The 27,429-nt window shown below is 36.5% G+C and overlaps 1 protein-coding gene across 1 annotated transcript; it reads left to right on the top strand.

The window, feature by feature from the left end:
• Positions 1–7,047: 7,047 nt before the first annotated feature.
• Positions 7,048–24,412, top strand: LOC121478120 (protein LEG1 homolog). Its single transcript, XM_041732969.1, has 6 exons — positions 7,048–7,348; positions 12,351–12,437; positions 13,177–13,361; positions 14,266–14,366; positions 22,393–22,631; positions 24,363–24,412. Exons 1-6 carry the CDS (start codon positions 7,048–7,050, stop codon positions 24,410–24,412), a joined length of 963 nt encoding a protein of 320 aa, XP_041588903.1.
• The last annotated feature ends 3,017 nt before the right edge of the window (positions 24,413–27,429 follow it).

The following is a 27,429-nucleotide window of genomic DNA, read 5'->3' as shown; positions in this document are numbered from 1 at the left end:
GCTTTCTCAAGTCTTACAAAGTTATTTTGGTCTGTTGTGTTCTTCTCTTGCTATTGGGCTTCCATTCAATTTCTGCTGGTCCCATCTGCAGGAGCAGAAGTCACTTTCTTGAGGCACCTAATGTCACCAAGGGACCATCTAGGTAGGGGCAAATGCTGCAGGTGTGAAGGTCATAGAGACACAGGGGGTCTTCATGTCACTGGCCTGTTGGAGGATGGGACCACCCACTCATGCCTTAATTGTGGAGTGGCAGCTGGAACGGCCTGAGGTTTTCTCCAGCCACTGCTCCTGCCTGTGTATTAGACTGCCTGCAGATGTCCAGTATATAAAGAGTATATATGGTATTCTATCTTTCATAGAAGAAATGAAGGGGAAGTAGAGATAGATACATAAATACAGAGATAGGTAAATAGGTTGATTTTTTTACAAAAAGATAAAACCTCCTGAGAATGTATAAACCAGAAATTATGCAGTTGGTTCATCTTCTTGCAATTGGTTCATCCATCTTGTATGGAAATGGGCTGGGAAGGGGTAGGAAAAGGAATGAAATTTTAAGTCTATCTTTTGTATTGTTTTGGTGTTTAAAATGTTAGCAATTACATTAAAATAAATTAAATCAGAGAAGGAGACAAACCATGAGAGACTCCTAAGTGTGGGAAATAAACTGAGGTTTGCTGGGTGGGGGATTGGGGTACCTGGGTAATGGACATTAAAGAGAGCACATGGTGCGGCAAACACTGGGTGTTATATACAACTGATAGATCGCTGAACTCTACATCTGGAACTAATGATGTACAATATGTTGATTAATTGAAATTAAATTAAAAAATAAAATTCAATGAATATAGGTTAAAATCAAAATTGAATCTTAAGATATACAAATGAACCTAGAAGCATATCAAAATGGTAACACACACAAACACACTTGCACACACCTCTGATGGAAGGCCACACCATGCTACAAGCAGGTTAATTAGTTTATATTATTTCTATTGAATTTTACAACAGAAATATAGCAAAAGTGAAGGAATCTTAGTTTTGTGCCTGGTGTCTGTGATGGAGTAAACCACCTCATGTCCTGGAAAATTACAGTGATGTCCTTAAATAATTCTTTGGCTACTTCTGTTTCAGTGTCAGCAAGAATCTATATCACTATATCATCCCCTTTATATAAAGCATCAACTTCAAGTAAACCTGAAGATGTTTCAACAAAATCAGTGATAGGAGACCTATTGTATTTGACAAATAACAATTTGAAAATATTTATTAGATGCTTATTGATAGTCAACCAAGAAAAAAATATTGGCAATTAAACAAACTTTCAACTGATTTCACTGCCAAGTTATATTAAAATTCTGCATAAGTAAGGAGGTAACAATTAGTAGCCAAACTTTTCTAGGCCTCTCTCTTTACCCAATGCAAGGAGCACTGACAGACATCAAGTTTCATTTCAAGAATTGTGAAACTGGCATATACTCAAGAGAACTAATAACCATGAAGGGCAATAAAAAAATTTAGATGTAGCCTTTAGTCATACTACCAACTTATGCCTAAAATTCAACTGAGTACATATAAATCAGTTCTCCCTCATGCTGTGCGTATCACTTTATTCTTCTCACCACAATCTATTTTCAACTGCTTCTGGAACATGTCTTACTAGAGTTGAAAAACTTACATGGAAAGAGAAGCTATGTGTATTAAATAAAGCTACGTGTGTAAATAAAGATAAAGCTATGTGTGTCCCCAAGAATTATTTCATTTATATATGTGTACAATTGTGTGTTCCATTATTTCGTGTATGTACAGTTTTTGACAGGAATCAAGATGCTTCTGAATCAGAAGACAGACCATTCATTGCTCATAGAACTCAGTATATGAGCTCCAACTCATACACCACCTCCTCTTTAAAACCTTCTCTTATCTGATGATTCCATAGCTATGTGAAACCTACAAATATTACTCCCTTTTCTGAACCTCTGTAACTTCATAATTTTTGAGACTTTTTTCTTGAAAAAATATGAAATGTTTCCTTTAAAATTTTCATTCTCCATAGTATATTGCACTTACTTGATGTTCAGTAAATGGATAGTTAGTCAAAGAATCTATGAAAAAATGGATAAACCAGAAGATATATAATGTGATGTACATGTGGTCCCTCTTCCAGAAAAAATAAAATGTTAAACTTTCCACTACATCTAGATTCATAAGGTCAAAAACAGTTTAAAAATGCCATCCTGGGACGCCTGGGTGGCTCAACGGTTGAGCGTCTGCCTTCAGCCCAGGGCGTGATCCTGGAGACCCGGGATCGAGTCCCACGTCAGGCTCCCTGCATGGAGCCTGCTTCTCCCTCTGCCTGTGTCTCTGCCTTTCTCTCTTTCTCTGTGTCTTTCACGAATAAATAAATAAAATATGTTTTTAAAAATGCCATCCTGAGTTCTTAGGATAAGTAATGCCAACATTGCCTAAAAGACTAAAGTAATATTATTAAATATATCATAATTGAAAAAATATTTTTCTGACCTCATAAATTATGCATAACGCTTCTTACTCCACTGTCAGAATTCTCAGACATTAAGATACTTCCTCCCCTTCTGCAGTCTTCTAGCCTTGCATATGCACCTAGTTCTCTTCTATGTATAAAATATAAATTGGGGGATCCCTGGGTGGCGCAGCGGTTTGGCGCCTGCCTTTGGCCCAGGGCGCGATCCTGGAGACCCGGGATCGAATCCCACATCAGGCTCCCGGTGCATGGAGCCTGCTTCTCCCTCTGCCTGTGTCTCTGCCTCTCTCTCTCTCTCTCTCTCATAATAATAAAAAAATTAAATAAAATAAAATAAATAAAATAAAATAAAATGAAATATAAATTGTAAGAACTTATCAATGGAATTTTACCTGGCTACATAAAGGAAAGGAATCTGCCATTTGTGACAACCTAGATAAACCTGGAAGACATTATGTTAAGTGAAATAAACTGGACACATGAAAGGCAAATATATGATCTCACTTAAAGGTGAGATCTAAAAAAGTTGAACTCACATAAGCTGAATAGGATGATGTTGCCAGGGACTGGAGAGTGGAAAAAATGGGGAGATCTTGGTCAAAGGATGCACATTTTCAGTTATAAGATGAATAAGTTCTGGGGATCTAATGTACAATACGGCAAGTATAGCCAATGGTACATTTTATATTCGAAATCTGCTAAGAAAGTAGATCTTAAGTATTCTCACCACACACACAAACACAAACACAAACACACACGAAACAGTAACTATGGGAGGTGCTGGAAGGGCTATCAGCTGGATTGTAGTAATCATTTTATAATATATATGTGTATCAAGGCATCACATATCTTAAATATATACAAATGTTGTCAATTATACTTCAATAGAACTTGAAAAAATCAAATTGAAGGTAAAATTCATCTATCACAAAGAGAATTACCTTCTTTTTTCTATAATGATCCTTTGTTAAACATCTGTTGAGGCAAAACATCAAAAAGACATGGGGGAAAAACAGACATGACCACTAGTTGACCCATGAGCTGGATTCTGGCCCCCAGAGGCTCCTCACCCCCACCTCTGTCCCTCTGTCTTTGAAATATGGATTCCACTTGCCTTTCCCACTCCCAGCTACTACTCCAAGGATGTTGCCTTGAGATAGGGATGTGGCATTGAAAATACCTCCATGATATATGTGACTAAATACAGTTAAGGCCTCTTTATCAATCTTGAGATTTGGTAGGTGAGCGCAGGGATACATTCATCTTGCTGCTGTTCATAACAAGCCTCCCAGGCAAGTTTCTGGTGCTTAGGAAAGCTGCCATCTGCCAACCTGGAGTGGCTTGTCTCTTTATTCCATCTCTCCCTGCCTTCCTTGTATGTTTTAGAAGACCACCAGGGAAGCTCCTGAAAGGGTTGTGACCCAACAACATCTCAAAGACCATCATCTCTGCTACCTTGCTCACCATGGCGAGCCAGTGCTGATATAGCACCAAGAATAAAAGTCACTGCTCAATAAATCCCTGTCAAATTAGGCGTGAGGCTTAAGAATGATGTTCTGATAAAAGAAAGTTTCTTACAGACTGATCTGTTATCAGTTCAATTCAGCATTTCAAGGGATCCAATCGCTCTTTCAGGACATTGTGTGACCTCCTACTTCGCAGTTAGGGAAGCAGGAAGTGGCAGGTGGGTTAGACTACAGGTGATGGCTGGAGCTGTTGGAGAAGCATTTTGTCCTCATTGATTCCTCACTGTGTCCTTCTCAGTGTCTAGAAAGTTCTCTGGCTCAGAAGCTCTTTATTTCTGCCCCCCTCACATGCTACTGTGGTTTCTACTCTAGAATTCATGGCTTTGGCCACCTCTGCTCAGCGTCACTTTTTCATATGGAGCTGAGCGAGATAGTGACTTGGGCCCCAGTATCCAAAAGAGCTACAAAGAGTTCCATGTCTCCCTGCCTTTGGAGTTCCTCAGCATACGTAGGGCCCTCGGTTCTATTAAGGAGAAGGAGACTTAGGCCTCACCTCGAACCCTTGGAGCAGCTGAGGTCTGTGCAGAGGAAGCAGAGGATTGCAGGGCCGCAGGGTATATGTCTCCAAATCAGAAAGAAGTCATATTTGTTTTCAAGGTGGTAGGACACTCATAGTTTTAAGGCCACTTAAAGCTCTCCATTAGCTTTTGAATTACTTGACCTGTTTCCCTACCTGGAAAAAAAGTATAACCAAAAAACGACAAAAACAAAAGCAAACACCTCCATTGGCTTTTGATGTTGTGGTCGATATAAATCCTCATACCAGCTCTTGCGACTCCCTGACCCGTTCTCCAGCCTGGGGAAGAACACAAATAATGAACTTCTAATATTTTCTTTCTGCACAAAACCAACACTAACTTGAATATCTGTAGACATGTTATTGCTCCACTTGGAAACAAAACCAAAAGTCTCACTTAGGCTACTTGTTTCAACCACCTCCAACCACTTTCTTAAAAGGAAAAAAAAAGTAGTCTTGTATACTTCCCAGTTGACCATATGGTTTGGCCACTATGTCCACTATGCCCATCAACTCTCTGTCCCGTACAGAATATCTTCCTTAGATCCAAGAATCATTTCATATGTATATGTGTAGTTGTGTACTTTAGTACCTCATGTATTTACAATTTTTGGCGGGAAGCAAGGTGCTTCTGGATCAGAAAACAGACATTAGTTACTCATAGAACATCTTGGTGCCAGAGCCTCATGCCCTAATTTCCACCGGCTGTTGCAATGAGGGCCAGGTGTTCACCTCAGCGCGTAGTTAGGTTGCACCACAGGAGAGGAATGTTGATATTCTCAGACTTGGAACTGAGAGAGAGCAGCTGGCCCATCAGCCCGACGTTCTCTATGCTCACGCATGCAACTGGGAGAAAGAGAAGCCCCGCCTTTACATTGAAGGAAAGGCAGAGGGTGAGGTGAAATAAGGTAAAAGTCTTCTACTACATATTCAAATTCCTTGCATTCATTAAATATTCATTTTTTACAGTAATCCTTTGTTCAGCATCTCAAAGACAAGCATCTCTCCTGTTTTGCTCACCGTGGCAGAGCAGGGGTGATGCAGCACCAGCAATGGGGACACTGCTCAATCAATATCTGTTGAATGAAGTCTGAGGTTTGGGATTAATTATCTGATAAAGAGTTCCCTGTCAACTCACTGTGGTTATAATAAACACACAGCACATGCGGGAAGAGAAGGGCTGGGCCTGCATGAGGCCATGGCCGGCATCTTCCCAATCATGGCCCATGATTCAGGTCACAGTGCAGGGGCTCTGAAAGGACGTCTCCTGTGCCTCACTCCTGAATCCTCTTGGCCTCCCTTCTGACTGTGGCCGCTGCTACAAGGACAGTTCCACTTGGAGCTCTGACCTGCTTCATGCAAGTGCAATGTACAGCTTAGCTTCAGTATCTGCTTTTCCTTTGTATCTACCGCCCTGGGCTTCTGTACACTGCTGTGACCTGAGGCACTTGCAAGAGTCCACTTGGCACACAGGTCTGTGTAACCTGAATTGCAAGAGAATTCCCAACCATTGAGTCACCTTTGACAAGTGAATGATAAGCACAGATGTTTCTCTGGGGTGCCTGGGTGGCTCAGTTGGTTAAGCATCTGACCCTGACTTAGGTCATGATCACAGGGCCCTGGAATCCAGCTTAGTGGGAATCTGAACTTAGTGGGGAGTCCATTTGTCCCTATCCCTCTGCTCTGTAACCCCCCACTTGTACTCTTTCTCCTTTTCTCAAATAAATAAAATATTTTTTACAAAAGAACAAATGTTTTACAATTCCATCCCCTAAAGCCAGTGGTTCTTTCAGGATAGTGTTCCTGGTTAGTTCCTAGACAACATAAAGTGCCCGATAAACTTAGTGGAGGTAAACTGATAGTCTCTCCTTATATTCACTTTTATTCCTTTCTTTCTTTTTTTCTCCCTCTTTTACTTTACTCTATAACAATAAATCAAATGTCTGCACACAAGCCTTTGGCTCAGATCCTGCTTATGTGGAATTCGAATTGACATGTCTGACATACAAGTCTAGACTAACACATGGACTAAAATTTCAAAGAGATCTGGTAAAGTCCCATATAACACTAAAATTTCTTACAAATTCTATCTAAAATTGCTTGGTTAACCATTTATACGGCTGAAATCTCACTAATTAGATATTAAATTGGATAAATAGCTGACCTTTAAAATTCAAGTAACTCCAGGAAATACATACAATTTATTATTATAATTAATATGAGAGACATATCAGAAGATAGAGACAAAAATAAGCTTAGGAAGATATCCAGTCTTACTAAAAGTTCTAGAGGCTGATACATTATCAACTATTTTAATTTGGGAGTTGATTAACAAGGGAGGTGCCCTAATCTCTTTGGTAAGACATTTGTTTATCTCCACCTTCCTACTGCCAAGGAAGGGAATTTAAAGAGTTGATTAGCCTAGGTGCAAAAAAACAAAACAGCTTCCTCCTCCACTTCTCAATAGACATCTTGCCATAACCTCAATCTCCAGGCTAAACACTATGGCTTTCAATATTTTCTGGGCCTGTGTAATAATTGGTTGTATTTTTGCTTCCATAGCAAAAGCATCTAATATCTCAGATGTGTATCCCCCTCTGTGGAAGGAGAGTCCTGGTCAGTTCAGTGACTACAAGATAGAAAATGGAAAGTATATCATCAACTTCTGGCATTACCCTGAGAGACTGGGGACGTATAAAATCCTACTGAACAAGACAGCCAAGTATTTTGCAAAATTTTCACCAGAAAATGAACAAAATATTTTATGGGGACTGCCTGTACATCATGGATGGCAATATCATACAGGTAAGAATGTCTCTTTTTCATTACAATGATCCTTTGATTTAAGTGTGAACTTATTAGGAAGTAGTATCTGCACATTTAGCATCATCTTTTTGAAATTGATTCTTTCTCTCTTTCCTACTACTTTTCCACTGTTTGCATTCTTGTCAAATCCTTATCAAGTATTTATGGAATACCCTCCTGCATGCATGGTTTTGTTACACAGAAATGTCCAAAAGAACTGTGTGCAATGATGAACTTGCTCTATACTCAGTACGATAGTAACAGCCATACTGTGCTCTCATATTCTTACATATTGTTAGTGAGCAGTTGAAATGGCTAATGCTGGATGCCTAGATGGCTCAGCGATTGAGAGTCTGTCTTTGGCTCAGGGCATGATCCCAGAGTCCCAGGATCAAGTCCCACATTGGGCTCCCTGCATGGAGCCTGCTTCTCCCTCTGCCTGTGTCTCTGCCTCTCTCTCTCTCTGTCTCTCTCTGTCTCATGAATAGATAAATAAAGTCTTTAAAAGAAAAAAATAAATGGCTAATGCATTTGCAGAACTGAATTCTTAATTTTGTTTAATTTCAACTAACTTACATATTTTAATAGCCACAAATGGCTAGTGATTACCACATTGACCGAGGCACAGCATATTAGACCTAGTTCATTCACTATCAATAACTATTAACTGATGTGCTATTGGTACCAAACTTAGTTCTAAGCAAGGAAGTGTACATCCAGGAGCAAAAAAGTTAAGGTGATATACATTAAATACACATGGGTGTATAAAATTAATTTGCATTATCTATAGTTCTAAACATGATTGGACTGCAGTCATATAGATTGGAATGACAAAGGAGAAGAAAAACCTCTGTTTTCCCTACCGAAAATAGCATCTACACTGAGGAATGAAAGCAAATATGTTTTGGAACAAAAATATTGAAAGTGCCAAGGTATCTTTTTTAACGGGTTTCAAGAAATAAGGGACCTTCACTATCAATGTCTAGAAAACAGTATTGGAAGAAAGGAATCAGTGAGAAAATTGGTAGCATTATAGAAAAGACAGAAGAAGAGACTGCAGGTCTGGACTGTGATGACATTCCAAGCAGATGTTACAACCAAGCTTGTCAGGGAATTTCCCAGCATCCAGTATAATTTCCATTCTTAGACTGTCCATGGCATGGAAAACAATATTTGAATCCCTGAGACATGGTTCTGGAGGAGCCCAAAGATAAATTCCACTGGAAACAATAACCAACTTCCCCAAGGGGTCACACACCTACTTCTAGGAAAATTTTCAGTCTTGGGTCCAGTCATGAATGAACAGCAAAGTAGAATATTGGACAAGGTACTTTCAAAATTTCATTTCCATTCTAGAATACAATAAATGGGATTCTATTGTTTCTTAAGTGGCTGATTTTATTTAGTATTTCATTGAGTTGGACTCCATAATATAACTAGAGAAAATCAATACAGAATTACAAATTATGAAAGTAACCCATAAAAGTATTTCACCAATAGTATGCTAAGTCTCTCAAAGATGAGGTAAGGACTGTAAGTACAAGAGTAGTTCAGGAAAGAGAGTGACAACCATGGGCTGAGCGTATTATGGGAAGAAAGTAGAGCCAAAGAACTTGATGGAATCATTGCTAGAATGTAATTGCTGGAATACAAATTACAAAAATGGCAATGATAGCAAGTTGTACCAGACGAAGACTACCATATTGGCAGGAGAACCCGAATGTGAAAGAGCAGTGGGTGGTAATTTTAAGATAAACTAGGATCTGTTGAAGAGATGTCTTTAAAGTTGGGCTAGGAAAAAAAATAAATAAATAAATAAAAATAAAGTTGGGCTAGGGAGTTTTAATTGGGCCCTTAAGCAACATGGTTTAGTTTAGGAACAAGTGTCTAATGCTCACAAAATACTTTTTTTTTTTTCACAAAATACTTAAACACTAAATGTTTGCTACTAGATTGCCTAGCAGAGGTTTTTTTTTTAATCATTTTATTTGTATATAATAAACATACAATAAACAGCACATTTAAAAATGTATTTTTGGTAAGTTTGATATATGTACATAACCTTGAACTCATCACCACAGATAAAGGACATACATGTCATTCTACAAATTCTCTTTTCTCCTTTGTATTCTCATCTTCATGAACTTCCCTGTGTCTGGTCACTCCCAGTCCTCCCCACTCCCCTAACTTCTCATGCCCTTCACTCCCCAACTTTATCAGTAACCACTGATCCACTTTCTATCACTGCAGATTAGACTGCATTATCTAGAATTTCCATATAGAGAGTTGGGTGCTCTCTTTTTAGTCTAGTTTATCTCAGTTGTCATGATTATTTTGAGATTCATCTATCTAGTTGCAGATGTTAATATTTATTCACTTTTATTGGCTAGCCAAGATTTTAATTAGAATAATGTTTGAGGGCACCTGGGTGGCTTAGTCAGTTAAGTGTTTGCCTTCATCTCAGGTCATGACCCAGGGGTCCTGAGATCGAGCCCCTCGTCAGGCTCCCTGCTCGGTGGGGCATCTTCTTCTCCTTCTCCCTCTGCCCCTCCCCACCCCTGCTCTCTTGCTCTGCTCTCTCTCTATCTATCTAAATTATATATATATATATATATATATATATATAATATATATATAATTTTTTTTTAAGGAATAATGTTTGAACTGAATGAAAATACTGGGAGTCTGAAGCAGGATAAGGAAGCAACACCAAAGAGAAACATAGATTTAAAAAAGGGAAGATTGTGGCAAGCGTACAAGAAATTGATAGTACATGTCATTGCCTTCCTTTGAAGGGTTTGCAACATGGTTAAGAAGGAGAATTAGAGGGACACCCGGGTGGCTCAGTGATTAAGCACCTACCTTCAGCCCAGGGTGCGATCCTGGAGGCCCGGAATCGAGTCCCACGTCAGGCTCCCTGCAAGGAGCCTGCTTCTCCCTCTGCCTGTGTCTCTGCCTCTCTCTGTGTGTCTCTCACGATTAAATAAATAAAATCTTTTTTAAAAAGGAGAATTAGAAATTATACAACCATAAGACAAAAAAAGAGCTGAATCCTAAGACACTAGAATAAAGTGAATGTTGTAAACTGGAATAATCTGGGAATAGAGTAACATTTGGAGTTAATCTTGAAAAAAAGGCAGAGTGTTGATGGGCTTTTTCAAAAAGTAATCCAAGAAGAAAGATAGAGAGTGAACTAAAGGACAGAGTTTAACATTAGTTTGGTATTTGAGAGAGAAAAAGACAAAAAGAGAGGGAAATGTTGGGAGGACAGGATATATACATTGTATGCTGCAGAAATAATATAATTGGAAAATATGGTAAATTCTCAGGAAAAATTTTTTTTTATTTTAATAGTGACAAACATAACATTATTTTTTTCTGGAAAAACAAGTGTGACAGAAAACAATTTTGGTCAAGGTTATTGAGGGTGAGGTATTTCTTGCTATGGGAAGGCAAGGAAAAACATTTCCTTAGAACATAAAACAGCAGTAAGCAGGTGCAGCTTGGCTGTAAAGAAAGAGAAAGTGCTGAAGATGTCCGGAACAGTAGTGAAACTCCTCTGACAAATAACAGAAAGTTCGTGATGCAATGTTCCTTGACTGTCAAGATCAAGGGCTTGGTTCCAAGCACACACACTTGGGGGTGATGACGTGGAGTCACTAATAAAGGAGTTCTGTGGGAATTTGCCAAGAATGGAACTGGAGCGCAGCGGAATACTTGGAGTGGAAGACAAGAAAGTTGGCAACATAAAGAAATCCTTAGATTAGCATCATGGGCGAATGTTCTCAGAGACTGAGTGGTTTTAAAAGGACAGAGAGTCTTAGAAACAGATGTAAAACAACTTCCAACTGAGGCAAAAACATAAGAACCAAGAGAGAGGCATGTTTCACATACTTGAGTATTATTCCAGTTCAGACAAGGAGTAACAATCTTGAGAAATTTTCATGCATTAGCACAACTACCCAGGTCTTTCCTCTTGCCCCCCAAAGGGTAAGCAGGTCAAGAAAAGCTGAATGAGAGACTAGAATGAGGATGTAAGAGGGAAACAGAAAAGGTTTATGGGAAACACAGAACTGGTGAAAATAAATAACACAGCGAATGTAGGGGAAGGGAACGAGAAAGAAGAAAATATGAATGTTGCAGGAAAAGAGCATTGGAAGAAAAGAAAGAGAGGCACCTGATAGGTGAGCAAGGACTGGGCAAGAGAGAAGCTGGAGTGGCAAGTGAAGAACCTAAACAGTATGAGGGGGAAGCCAGAGAAAAGAGAAAGTTAGCAGGAGTAAAGAGAATAAGCCAGTGTGAAAATGGTGGAAATGGGGCATGAGATGGGCATAGAGCCAGAGACAGCTGAAGGGATATGCGGGGAGTATATGCAGACGGTACAGAAAAATCAAAAAGAAAGAAACAGAAAGGGTTGTTTTAAAAGTAGGAGATAAGAGGGGATGACAAAAAAATATATAAAAATAGAATAATGGCTAATATTTACAGAAGCACATGTTCTCTGAGCTGAACACTTTTTGCACCCTTCTTCACTGAGCAACCCAGAGCCTCTCTGAAGTGATTATTACTAGTCTCTCCAAGTGTGTATATGATAAAATTGAGGCAGGCCTATGTTATTTATCCAGGGTCAAGCAGTAAGTAGGTAAGCAATGAAAAAGGATTTGCTTTTAAGCAAATAGAGCCTGGATCTTGTTTACTATGCATGAATATTCACTCCTTGATATTGAAGACAAGGAGTAGTTAGTAATAGAAGACACGCAGACTACAGAGGTTGAAAACACAGGGCCTACGAGAGAGAATAGATAATTGTAGGGATATGAAGGAAAAGGAAAAAATATGAATGGGAGATGGGAAGCAGAAAGTCATGAAGTGAAGGAAAGACAATGATGGGAAGGCTGACAAAATTCTTTATGCCTATACACATAATGTACCGAGTTCCATTTCGTACATACAGCTTAGAAAGGGGCCTAGTGAACCCAACTCTGGATTTCCTCTCTTTTAGGCAGATTAGCTGATCCTACCCAACATACAGACTGTGGCCATAATTCTGGAGATCGCCTCTGTATCTCTGTGGACAGTTGGTGGGCTGGTGAGTTCACTGTGACCAAACCTCAAATTGATGATCTTTCCACAAAAAAATCAATTTAACCTGGGATCCTGATTAGGAAAATCCAGGACCATTGCTTTTACAAAAAACATCTGTTTGCCCCAAATCTGGGTGTTTTGAAATGGGTTTTGAGATAGATATTTTTTAAATTTACTGATTAGTTTATCCAATTACAAAAATATCAATTAGGGAAAGTTAGTCACCTCAAAACTTAAATACATAAGACCGAAATAAGAATTTGTGTTATATTATCAGATGAAACCTTGTTAACAAGAGAAATACTTAGATTAAATATTACAATATTTTAAAGCTGCATCAGATTTTCAGACTTAGGATAAAAACTTAGGAAAGTACAGAATTATGTTACTATTTTTTGGTTTCAAGTTTTTAAACTCTAGTTAGTTAATTCTATTACTAATTTCTAAACTTTTCACTTACTATGCCTTAGAATTTAATTAGCATTTTGGAATTCCAGTGCAATGATTATCTGCCCTGGAATAAATAAATAATAAGTCTACAAGATAATTCCATTTTGCTTTATGAGAGTAGAATTTTTAAGAGAAGCATATTCAAGTTGCATATAAAATTTCCAAAGCTCCCTAAATTGCTAAAGTTTTACCACATTTCTAGATCTTTAGGTTTACTTTTATGATAGATATCTTTATTTTGAAAACAACATCATTTATATGCTAACACTATTAATAACTTTTTATTTATACAGACCTTAATTATTATCTTTCTGCATTGCCCTTCCTTGCTGCGGTTGATTCTGGCATAATGGGGATATCATCAGACAATGTCACCTTTCTGCCACCATCCAAGGATCAGATGAATTTTTGTTACAATGTTTCTAGCTGTCATTCATCATTTCCAGAAGCAATGAAAAAGTGGAATGAATTTTACCAGGTTTTTTTTTTTTTTTACTATTTTAATTAATACTCTTCAAGGGTAACCAGATAAGTTTTGAAGAGCACTTAACATAGATATTTTTTTATGCATTGAGCAATGTGTTCCTAAGGAACAAAGTTCCCAATTGAAAATATTGTGGTGACAACAGTATTAGTATGAGTGGATTGCTGTATGACATCATACCTTATTGGCATCCTCTTTACTAATAGTGTATCGAGGCCACACTATCTACTATCCTCATTCCAAATAAATTATATACACACACATGGGCCCAGAGAAACTATGACTTCACAGTGCATGAAGTATCCTAGTTCATCATAATTTCAGGTCACCTGAGCAATAATTGATATAGAAATACAATTGTGTAATAGGTTGTAGTCAATTTGATCAGTTTATTTCAACTGTCTTGATAAATCACATGAGTTGACTGAATGAGCACTTGATAGTCGGAATCAAATATTGATGTCCACAGTAAGGTGTCATGGGCGAAGAGTACATGACCAAAGACTGGGTTTCCCTTTAGAGAATATTTCTCATCATATTTGCATATTATTAGATAAAACACTCTTAACCTTAACACTTGGTGGAAAGTTCATTACATGGCAAGAGAAAAAAACATACATAAAATACTAAAGGTCTGGTTCTGAACAGTGCAAAATCCTGAACATTTCTAAAACACTTGGTTTATTTCTTTCATATGAACTCAGTATCACTAGTAATTAAAATACCTGATATCAAGCTCTGTAGAGAGTGTTAAGCACTAAATATTTCATAAAGTCTTAGAAAAAAAAAGTTCTCCCCTCAATTAGAATGTTGAAAAATTATGTTTGTAAATAGAATTGATTTTCAAGGAGATTATTATAATTGCCTAAATATCAGTAACATTGTTTGTCTTGGACAGCATGTAAAGTCACATTCTAGTAGCTTTGATGAACTGTTGGAGTACTTATGGGCTGCACATGTCTCATCTTTGAAGGTTGCTCGTAAAATTTTTCAGAATAGGTAAGAATGGATCTAAAGTTGTTTTGTTTGGGGGCACTTGGTGGTTCAGTTGGTTAAGCACCTGACTCTTGATTTTGACTCAGGTCAGGATTTCAGGGTCATGAGATCAAGCCCTGTGTTGGGCCCCATGGTGAGCATGGAGCTTACTTGAGACTCTCTCTCTCTCTCCCTCTGCCCCTCCTCCCGCTCACAGTCTCTCTCTCTCTCTCTCTAAAAATAAAATAAAATAATTAAGTTGAAATATGGTTAGCAATCTTTCCATCTTATACTATATTTTTCGTTGAAATCTTTTTTTAACTTACCTATTCACCAATATGTCAAATATGAGGAAGTATTATGACAAAGAAAAAACTGACAGGAAATGTTTTACTAGATAAAGCTCAAAACTATGTCACAAGTATCAGAGGAAAATATGAAGAAAAGTGCATTTGTACCACAAAACAGCAATAAAACAAAATGAATTCTGAAGTACAAGAGGATTTTTTAAAGCTTTTTTTAACAAAAAATGGTGTCTGTAAACAAAATGGATGTGATGGCAAACCCAATTATAGAACCTCTGCATTACTTCAATCAGAAAAAAATAGCATGGTTGACACCTATCTGGAGGCAAGCATCCAAGAAGCATCTTGGTTACCATGCCATATAGTCAAAATGTCAGAACTCTGCCCATCTTATAGCAAACGAGATTGAATGAGTATGGCTTGGTATGGAAGCAAATGACACTGCATTGGGGGTGGTACCTGCCACCCAGAGTGAGACGTGGTGTAAAAGGAACTAAAGGATGGGTGACTGATTTGAAGTACACATAAAAATATAAGCACTCATGTTGGAGGACTTCTTGTTGACCACATATTGTTATCCTTCCCACTGATCCCATGTCCAGTGAAGATAAATCAGTCAGGAAACTTACATTGCTTGGCATATTTTATTTCTTAATATTACTTCAAAGGCTGATTTTTACTGGTCAAAGGAAGAGTTCATCCTCTTAGCATGTCTATGAGAAGAATTAAGTTTGTACCCATCATAATATCTTTTTGTTGTGACTCAGCTGCTTGATTCTGATCACTCCCAAGGGGAAGAGAGATTATTAATCAACAAAGTAAACAGGAGTTGTCAACATCAAAACTGAAATTGAGATTAAGTCATTATAGTTCATAGAAAGTAGTTTATAAAATATTATTTTGTAGACTTTCCCAAATACATGCAAAACTAAATTCTTCTAGAAAAATAGCATTTTTCATAGCAACCCTCAAAGGATGATGAGATCAGCCCTCAATATTGGAAACTGAACAACAAAGCTGAATTTAATACAATTCTAGGAAGGGGCAGCTACACTGTCATGCACAGTATCACTGAGCAGAGCATTCTTCTCATCTTGAGATGGGTTATTAGGAGATGCTGAGTTCTTAGGGATTTAAGTGGGTTGAGTCATCAGTATAAGAGGGTTACACAGGTGAGATAGCTGTCAATTGGCATTAGGGGCATGTTTATGGAGGAGTCCATTCCTGACTGGCTGACTTTCAGAAATGAGGGCATTCACTTACTGGATGCTTGCAAAAACTTGGTCACTGAAGCAAGTTTTTGTTGATGGATTGAAGTCAATCTGAAAACAGTTTGGTGGCTACTTGTTACTATGTCTACAAAGTATTTGTCTTTTTCTAAGACCCACTAACATGAATGGAACTGAGGGTATACCCAGGCAAGAACCGAAGAACCGAGAGGACTGAAATGTCTCACCTCTGGTTACCCCAAGGTCCTGAATAAATAGGAAGTAAGGGCTTAGGCAGAGTTGTAAAAGGCCTCAGCATTGAAGGTATACTGCTATACCTACACAGAGCCCCTTAGCAAAAGGTGGAAGACTTACTGGTTGAAAGAACTTAAGAAAATCATTAATAAAAAGAAAAAAAGAAAAAAAAGAAAATCATTAATCATTAGCTGACCATTAAACTTCTGAGCAGGGACTTCAGTGATGACTCACTGCAGAGAACACAGAATGAATAACTGAATTGGTCCAGGCAAAGCAATAAACAAATAATGACAAGAAAACCAAAGAGCAACAAACCCTGGTATGGATGGGAATCTGATTTTAATGCTTTCTACTTTATAGTGTCTGAACTGTCCAAGTGTCCAAAAAAAGAGAGAGAGACATGCAAAGAACCAGGAACGTAGTGCATGCATGCCTCTCCACCACACACACACACACACTTAGACAGAGATAATGAGTCAATAGGAATTGTTCCTCTGAGCTCAGATGATGGACAAAATTTTTTAATCACTTCTTATGAGCATGTTTAAAAAAGTAAAGAAACCATATCTAAAGAGTTAAGAGAAGTATGACAACAATGTTTTACTAAGTAAAGATTATGAATAGGGCAGCCCAGGTGGCTCAGCGGTTTAGCACCGCCTTGGGCCCAAGGCCTGATCCTGGAGACCTGGGATCGAGTCCCACATTGGGCTCCCTGCAGGAGCCTGCTTCTCCCTCTGCCTGTGTCTCTGCCTCTCCCTCCCTCTCTCTGTGTCTCTCATGAATGAATAAATAAAATCATTTTTAAAAATTTAAAAAAGATTATGAATAGAGTTAGAATGTATAGAAAAAATAGAAATTCTGCAGTTGAAAATTATAATAGCAAAAATGAGTAATTTGCTTGATGGATTCAAAAGCAGATTTAAGCTGGGAGAAAAAAGAATCAGTAAATTTTAATATAGGTAAATTGAGATTACCCAGTGTGAGAAACAAAAAGAAAAAAGGATGAAGAAAGATTACTAGAGCTTGGCAGACCTGCAGGAGAGTAGGAATGGAACTATATTGTGGCCAACTTTTATGTAAATGGTTAGAATAAATTACTGTTAATATGCACTACATTGTTTTAAGAGACATAGTAATTGTAACCTTATCAGTGAAGAGGAAGAGCTAAGAAATTAATATTTAGATAGTTTAAAGAGAGAGATGATAGAAAAAAAGCACAGGGAATAAATCTTTACACTAGAAAATATCCATTTAGCACAAAAGAAGGCAGTAATGAAGAAAAAGAGAACAAATACATAAGACATAAGAATAGATAGCAAATCGGCAATATTACTCTGACAGCAAAACCAAAGGCATTACACAAAAACTACATGTCAACATTTCTTATGGATATAACACAAAAATCCTTAATTTAATGCCAGTAAACAGAATCCAGCAACATATAAAAAGGGATCATAAACTGTGATGATACAGGATTTATTCTAAGAATGCAAGGTTGGTTTAGTATCAGATAATCAGTGAATATAATACAACATATTTTAGTAGAATAAGGGACAAAAATCACAAAATTATCAGAATAGACAGGAAAACATTTGATAAAACTCTTTTTTGATAAAAAAAAAACATTTTAAAAAACTAGGAACAGAAGAAAAGTTTCTCATCTTGATAAAAGGCATCTAGGAAAACCTAGAGTCAACATCAAACAGTGAAAGACTGAGTACTTTCCCCTTAAAATGGAAAGCAAGACAAGGTTGTCCCTTCTTACCACATCTATTCAAGATTGTACTGGAGGTTCCATCCAGGGTAAATAGAAATGAAAGTAATCTAGATAGAGAAGAAATAATACTTTTTCCCTAAGAAATCCAAACAAGAATTATTATAATTAATATGAGTTCATCAACCATATTATTATAATTAATATGAGTTCATGTTGATGAAAGATCAACATGCAAAAATTGTCTTTCTGTGTCCTAGAAATAAAAAAAATCCTAAAATGAAACTAAGAAAACAAACACATTTACAACAGTATCAGAAAGAATAAAATATATAGGGATAAACGTAGCTAAAGAACTGTAAAACTTGGTTACGCTGAAAAATACAAGATATTTTGGAAGAAGTGAAAGAATTATTTCAAGGATAATCCTCGGTGTTTGTGGATTGGAAGACACTATTGTTTAAATGGCAACACTCCCTAAATTCATTTACAGATTCCAAGTAATCTCTGTTAATCTCTTACTACAGAAGTACAGTAATCAAGAACAGACTGTTACTACATGATGATAGACTTACGGATCAGTAGAAAAGAATTGGGGTCCAGAAACAAAAGTTGATATTCAACAAAGGTGTAAGATAACTTGGTGGGTAAAGAATAGTTTTTTCAACAAATGGTGCTGGGGGAACTGGCAATCCACATGCAATGAATGAAGTTTATCTCCTCCAAAACAACAAAATTAACTCGAAATGCATTATAGACCTAAATGTAAGAGCGAAAACTATAGAATTCAAACTAAAGCTTTTGGCTTTTGGGTTAGGCCTTTTCTTCTAAGATGAGATGCTAAAAGCAAATGAGACAAAAGAAAAAAATAGATAAAATGAATTTCATAAAAGCTAAATGGTTTGGGTGCTGTGAATGATATCATCAAGAAAGTGGAAGGCAAGGTACAGCATGGGAAAAATATTTGCAAATCATATATCTGTAAGAGATTTACATCTGAAACACTTTAATTTTATATTTTAAAGCTTTCACAAGTCAATTTTAAAAGACAACTCAATTTTTTAAAAATGGAAAATTGATTTGAGTAGGTATTTCTCCAAAGAAAATATACAAATGGCCAATAAGTACATAAAGAGATGCTAAAATGAGTAGCCATTAGGGAAATAAAAACCAAAAATATAGGATACAACTTTACAAGCACTAGAATGGCTAAAATCTAGAAGATAAACAGTAACAAGTCTTGAAGAAGGTATAGAGTATTTGGAACTCTCACATATTGCTTGTGAAGATGGAAAATGGTACATCCACTTTTTAAAAATTTGATTTAAATTCAATTTACTATATACTATATAGTATAACACCCAGTGTTTATCTCATTGTGTGTGCTCCTCAGTGCCCGTCCCCCAGTCACCACATCCCCCACCCACAACCCCTCTGCAACAGTTTGGTGTTTTTCCCAGAGTCAGGAGTCTCTCATGGTTTGTCTTCCTCTCTAATTTTTCCCCACTCAGTTTCCCTCCCCCCCCTCCTCCTTTATGGTCTTTTTCACTATTTCTTATATTCCCCATATGAGTGAAACCATATGATAGTTGTCCTTCTCTGATTGACCTATTTCATTCAGCATAATACCCTCCAGTTCCATCCACGTCGATGTAAATGGTGGGTATTCATCCTTTCTGATGGCTCAGTAATATCCCATTGCATATATAAGCCACATCTTCTTTATCCATTCATCTGTTGAAGGTCATCTTGGTTTCTTGCATAGTTTGGCTATTGCGGACATTGCTGCTCTGAACATGGGGATGCAGGTGTCCCGTTGTTTCCATCCCTCTGCATCTTTGGGGTACATCCACTTTGGAAAAGAGTTTAACAGTTCCTCAAAATGTTAACTGAATGTTATTATGTGACTCAGCAATTCCCCTCCTAGGCAACTATCAGAGAGAACTGAAAACTTATCTCTTTTCTCTTTTACGTACTATTAGCTCTCCTACAATCTGTGCAATGTCTAGTTGTGCTGTTATTAAAATTGTGTGACCCCTACTGAATATCCTTATATATTCATGTTTTCTCCTTCTTAAACTTGAGAGTTGGCTGTGATTTGATAAGACCATGGAGGGCCAACAAATTTTTCTATAATCAAGGACAGGTTAGTTATTTCATCCTCTGTATTCCCATAGCACTATATGAACCATGTGTATACAGGCATGTTTCACAGATGCTAACCAGGGGACATGTTCCAACTACTTTCTGAATTCATAATACCTAGACCCTGATGTCTGTATTACTTAGAGTAATTCCCGGGGGAATATAACAAACCATATAACTTCCATAAGAAGCCTTGAAGGACATAGGGTGTGATAAGCAAGAAATAGAAAGTAAAGTGTTTCAGAATAGCAAGTTGCTTATATGGTCAGAAGATTGCTAAAACAAGTGATACAGATTTTGTGTGTGTATATATATATATATATATATATATATATATACACACACATATATATAATTATACAAATACAATATGTGTATATTGTACATATAATGTAATTATATATACAATTATATATGTATGAATATGTGTGTATATATATACAATTATATATATATATATAAATTATTCTCTACAAGGGTGCCTGGTGGCTCAGTTGGTTCAACATCTAACTTTTGATTTGAGCTCAGACCATGATCTCAGTGTGGTGAGATCAAGCCCCACATTGGGCTCTCTGCTGGATGAGGATCCTGCTTAAGATTGTCTCCCTCTTCCTTTGTCCCCCCCAACCCTGTAAGTGTGCTATAAATAAATAAATAATAACTTTATTCACTAAAAATTTAAAATTAAAATTTCTTTCTTAGTGAGAAAGCAGGAATATAAATTGTTGCAACTACCATGGGATAAACAGTGTAGAGATTCCTCAGAAAATTAAAAATAGAACCACCATATAATCCAGCAATTCCATAACTAGGTATTTTTCTGAAGAAAATGAAAACACTAATTTGAAAAGGTATGCGTGTTCATTCTGGTATTATTTACAATGGCCAGAATATGGAAACAATCTAAGTATCCATCAACACATGAATGGATAAAAAATATGTAATATCATCATATATATTTTACTGGTATCATATAGTATAATGGCATATATATATATGTGTGTGTGTGTGTGTGTGTGTGTGTGTTGGGTGAAGTGGGCAAAGGCAGTCAAGATGTATAAATTTGCAGTTATTCATAGTTCATGGGGTTGTAATGTACAGCATAGTCATTATAGTTGGTACACTGTACTGCGTATTTGAAAGTTGCTAGGAGAGTGGATCTTGATCCCTTCACAAGAAAAAAAAATGTAACTATGTTTGGTAACAAATGCTAACTAGGCCTATTCTGATGAACATTTAAAAAAATACACAAATATCATATCATTACATTATACACCTGAAAAAAAAACAAAGACAAGTTAGCCTTCTAGTATATATCACCCGAAAATAAGTACCAAGCTACCTAAAAGCAAGAAAAAATGTTACTTCATTTTTAGTTGTTGCCTGAAATGAAAGTTATGTGTTCTTTAAGAACAAAATTCAGCAGAAATTTTGCCAATATTCTTTGACTTTTGTCTTTACTTTCATTATTATTTATTTATTCATTCATTAATTTGTTCGTTCATTTATTCTATTTAGAGAGAATGAGAGAGAGAGAGAAGGAGGAGGAGCAGAGAGAGAGGGAGAGAGAGAATCCCAACCAGATTGCCAGCTGAGTGTGGAGCCTGATGCAGGGCTCAATCCCACCACCCTGAGATCATGACCTGAGCTGAAATCAAGAGTTGGAGGCCCAACCAACTGAACCACCCAGGTGCCCCATCTTTACATTTTAAAATAATGAGACTTGGTCACATTTCAGAGTTTATGTAAGTAATGTAAATAAATGTTTTATGAAAAGGGGAAAAATGTGATATAAAAAACATGTTCTCAGATGAAAATTTTCAAGTTGAAAAATTTAATGACAGGGGACCCCTGGGTGGCTCAGCAGTTTGGTGGCTGCATTCAGCCCAGGGCCTGATTCTGGAGACACGCAATTGGGTCCCACATCGGGCTCCCTGCATGGGGCCTTCTTCTCCCTCTGCCTGTGTCTCTGCCTCTCTCTCTCTCTCTTTCCCTCTCTGTGTCTCATGAATAAATAAATAAAACCTTTTTTAAAAATTTAAAAATAAAAATTTAATGACATCTCTTCAAATTTTCAAATCTCAACTGCGACACCTGGGTGGCTCAGCAGTTGAGCATCTACTTTCAGCTCAGGGCATGACCCCAGGATCAAGTCCCACGTCGGGCTCCTTGTGAGGAGCCTGCTTCTCCCTCTGCCTGTGTCTCTGCCTCTCTCTCTGTGTCTCTCATGAATAAATAAATAAAATCTTTAAAAAAAATTCAAATCTCTGGGCTAAAATCAAAGCCAAGTTTCTATAATCTATATTCTAAAAAGTAGAATAATGCCATTTTTAACAAATTATCTGGTTTGAAAATTGAATTGGCAAAATTCTGAGAAGACAAATTCAAAATGTATCCTTTTCTCCCCACTTGTTTATTAGATTAAAATACTATTCTAAACAAGAAGCTGACTTTGAAAGAAGCTGGGCTTTATTTGTGGATTATTTAGCTCCACCAAACTTTCCTACGACCTTAATTAGAACATATGAATTCCAGAAGGAGCTGCCAACACGCATGCTGGTTAGTGGAGATCGAGCCCCCTTCATCAGTGATTTTAGTGGCTTTCAGAACACAGTCCTGTTTGCTTTGAATCTTCTCCACAAAGTGCATAAATATACAGGTAAGAGACGCAGAGGCCTTTTTTCTTTCTATAAATTCTGTATGTTGTGTTGATTTCAGACCTAATTAAATACCATTAGAATCATAAATCATTACAACAGACTGTCTAAAGAAGAAAATGTTGACTTCTTAAGATATCTGTTTCAACGTTTTAACAATAATCCTTATGGATTTATGACTGGCTTCATTTAATGAGCACATACTACAGGCTCTTCCTTGTTTAGCATGTCCTCTCCTCGGCGACCCTTCCACAAAGCATATCAATGCCACCATATGTTAATTTCACAAGGAGACGATGGAAATCTCTATTTCTTTCTTGGACACATTTTGCTATTTTATTTTGTTTTGTTTTCAAATGCAACAGATAATAAACATAATAATGACACTTCCCATGGCTAGCAGAACCATGAAATAAATTGTTATATGAACTCTCCTCATCCTCATCATCTATAATTATAGACACAAAGACAAAAATTTTGACTCCCCTCTCCAAATTCTAGTTTTGAAGAAGATATATTTCTCCAAAATTTCAAAATCCTAGGTTTACTAATAGTGGAAAACATAGAAGAAATTACATAATGGTAAATTTGAAAATGACTATATCATTCAATTTCCCAAATACCATTTATCCTTGTTCTACTGAGGGAAAAAAATTATGTGTGTGTGCGTACATATGTGTGTTTTAATTTAGATTCCTTAAAGCAGAATTCAGAAATAAAATATGAGTCAAAATAAAGATGAGTGCATTATATTTTAAATATACTTAAATGTGTATTACTTAGGGTAAAACTCACTGTTTTAATAAGCAAATCTTCAACCTTTGAATAAGTTCTTCAAACTGTAATGGCAAGACTCAAATTCTGGCCCCTGTAATGATGTAGGATATTTATTCAATTGGTAAATGGCTTTCCTCATGGTAATTCAGAAACCTAGGATATCTCTGTGTTCGGCTCCAAGCTTCACTACTGTATCCTCCTTCTAAAGTAATTCACAGGAATGAAAGAGCTGAAGGGGACCCTCTTTGGAATGCCTAGACTAGAAGTGACAAACTTAACTATATCTCACATACCTTTGGTAAGAAAAGTCCTCCAGCCTAACTAGATGGGGCATAGGAGGGAATTGGGAAAGTTCATTCCTGCTTGACCCCCACTGTTAAGAGAATCATAAATTACGTTGATTGGCAGTCATCGCTGCCACAATGTCAGACCCAGAAAGTCCAATCCAGGCTCAGATGATACGAACAAACTCTACTAGCCTAGAATGTAGAGTGAGGCGCTGAATGGCTGGTTAGAATTAATTACATTTTAAAGATTGCACACAACAGATCTCTAGATTTCTGTAAGTTCCAGTGTTACTAAAATAGGCTTTGGATTTGTAAAGGAGTTTTGATTTGACTCTATACGCTACAATAAAAAGGGAAAAAAAGAAAACTTAGAATGTAGTTAAACTAGCTACCTTGCTTCCTGGCTTCCTCTACTAACTGCATGCACTCACTGGTACTCAGAATTCAGGAACTGCTCAAAGACCTGGCAGATATTTTTAATTATTCGAGTATAGAAAAAAATAGCACACCGTTAATAAAAATAGTTTCACAGTTGAGCATGTTTGATTTATAGTCAGTAAACATAGGTTTGCACAAACTTTTTAGTGTGACATTTGGCTACTTTTTTGACATCAGAAAATTTCAGCTTTTGCTTTACTGCAAACTGGACTGCGTTTCTGTATATTTTAGCCATTGTGCTCTGCGAGCGATTCCTGACTCTTGAAACTATTGACATGTAAGCTCCAACCAATTGTCAGCCACCAATTAGGGACCTCCCTGGAGAGGAATTAACAGTGGGGCAAGAGTCTAGGAATTTTAATAGAAATAGTTGTACATGAAATAAAGCAACGGAAAATAAACATGCTTTTCCTAACAGGGAATCAATAGAGGAAAAGGGGCAGTAGCTTCAGACTCAGGACTTCTGTGTATTTCTTTTTTGCTCATTGTCTTATCAACCCCTTCTGATACACTTGTCCTATTGAAAATTCATACCAGTACTAAATACTTTTTCTCCATTTCTTTTTTTTTAAATTTTTTTATTGGAGTTCAATTTGCCAACGTATAGCATAACACCGAGTGCTCATCCCGCCACGTGCCCCCCTCATTGGCCATCACCCAGTCACCACAACCCACTGCCCCCCTCCCCTTCCACTGCCCCTTGTTCATTTCCGAGGGTTAGGAGTCTCTCATGTCCTGTCACCCTCACTGATATTTTCACTCATTTCCTCTCCTTTCCCTTTATTCCCTTTCACTAACTTTTATATTCCTCAAATGAATGAGACCATATAATGTTTGTCCTTTTCCGATTGACTTATTTCACTCAGCATAACACCCTCCAGGTCTATCCATATCGAAGCAAATGGTGGGTATTTGTCGTTTCACTTTTTCTCCATTTCTTAATAATATTTCATTTTGTGGCTATAATTTTGCTTACACTTATTTTAACAATATGTTCAATATATGCCTCTTGGTAAAAATTAAAACACTACAGAGAGTTATTAAGCACATGTAAAACTTCCCCTCTCTCCATCATCTTTTAACTTCCACACCTTAATTCCTAGCCTGATAGTTATTTATTATACAAATATATATTAAAATATATATATTAAGTTAGTTATTATATATATATTAAAATATATATTAAGTTTTAGGCCTATTCCTACAAAAAAATTTATATGAACAAGTGAGTAAATATAAAATAAATAAATAATTCGATTAAAAACTGTGCAACTTGCATAAAAGATTATATATATGGCACTGCTCAGTGCTACAAGTTGTTCATTAGTCATTTATACTTGAGATATTCACAAGTCAGCAAATATTGACACACATTATTTCTAAATAATATATAACTTTTCATTGAATGGATTGATATTCTTATTAATTTTAGGTAATGTAAAAGTGGCATTCATTGTGTGATTTTTAGTCTAATTTGTTGGGATAGTGACAGATTATATTACTAGGAGTGAATTCATGGATCTGATTTGCCAAGCAGCAATTCACAGTGTGCTATTGATTACATTCTTGTCAAAACAAGAATAAAAGAAACACAAATTATTTATTAAAGTTCATATTTCTGCATAGACACCAAAAATGAATATTAGCAAACTTTCTAATTTTCAAGAGTCTGATATGTGAAAAATAACACTTCATTTTGTGGGATTTCATTGCTTCAGTCACTACTGTATTCATTATTTTCTTTAGTTACTTCTGTATACATGTTTGAATAAGAAGGAAAAATTTAAGACATAATTTTAAAGAGCAAAATATTGCTTTATTAAAGGATGTACATGAAAACAGGCTAATTTCATTGAATTATATTGAATTTTGTTTTATATAATTTTAACACTTAGGATAATAATTAAAATTTTACCTAAAACTCTTACATATCTTTACTATATTTCTAGGGACACTATCTTTAACTTTATGGAAAACTTTAATGAAGTCACCAGTTGCAAGGAAACTGTTTCTAGAGATTTTGGAATTCATCCTTCACTCTTTTAATTAAATGCTTCTGGAAATCTGTATAAAATAAAAATCCACAATGATAATTTATGAAGAACAATAATCTCAGAAATTAGTCCTTGCATGTGTGCGTAATTTTGTCATTGTCTATGTCTATATTTAAAAGTTTGAATTTATATATTGCTATTAATTTGCTTAATTAATAATTAGTGAATAAGTATAAATAATTAAAATGTGTACTTTTTAATGTAGATTCAGTTGAATAACAAACAAATGTTGATGATTTAATAAAGGTCATAAAACCTGATTGAAATTTTGGATGTTCTTCTATCTAAATAAATTTTATGAATTTGGAGGAATAGATTTTCATGGTCCATAGACAGGAGGCAAAAGATTTTAAATAAAATTTGGATGATGAATTTGGATTTCTAAAGCATTTAAAAATGAACTATTGTTTTAGAATGCATTACCTGATCCATCAATATCTTGGAGGTTTGTTAGTTTTCTCAAAGTTAGAAAAATTATTTTCTGAACATCTCTCTCTCTCTCTCTCTCTTTTTTTTTTAGTCCACACCTATCATGAAGGACCTTCGGGTCACAGAGGGCAAAATTTCTCTTTCTCTCTCTTTTTTTTTTTCTTTTTTTTCAAATTTCTCTCCTTTCAGAGGATACAATGTGCACTGATAGGAAGGTGTCACTCCTTCCTGCTTATCCTCTTGGTGACTTCCCTTCCATAGCTTTTATGCAACTTGATAGCAGGTTTTACATAGGGCCTCAACCACAAGCAAAACATATCCACTAACAAACTATTTGGAAAAATAAAATGAATAAATTGGGCCAAAAGGCAGATAGTATGGTAAAATAACATGGCACTGATATTAGAAAGACTTGAGTTTACATCTAAGCTCTGTCATTTTCCAGCCAATGTCAACTGGTTAATCCTAAGCAATTTATAAAATTCTCCTGTACCTCAATATACTTATCGAAAAAAAATGAAAATTATGGGGAAAAAAATGAAGGTCCTGCTTTGCTGGGTCTCCAAGCTAGCACTTTAGCAATGACTGCAATCCCACCTAAAGGTAGGGATTTCTAATGATCTAAATACAGGTTGATTACCTGCCTCTCCCACAGGGTTAGGAATTTTTTTCCTGTACTTTCTCCCAGCTGAACATGGGAGTCAGACTTGCTGTCTCTCTACCAGCAGATTAAGGATTTTGTACCATTGCGTAGATATGAGGAGAAAGCTCTGAGTAAGGTGTGCCTTTCTTGCTGCTCTCCTGTCCTCCAGGCA

This window comes from Vulpes lagopus, chromosome 2 (genome assembly GCF_018345385.1).
Source record: "Vulpes lagopus strain Blue_001 chromosome 2, ASM1834538v1, whole genome shotgun sequence".
NCBI classification, from domain to species: Eukaryota; Metazoa; Chordata; class Mammalia; order Carnivora; family Canidae; genus Vulpes; species Vulpes lagopus.
This window is presented reverse-complemented; position numbering and strand designations above follow the sequence as displayed.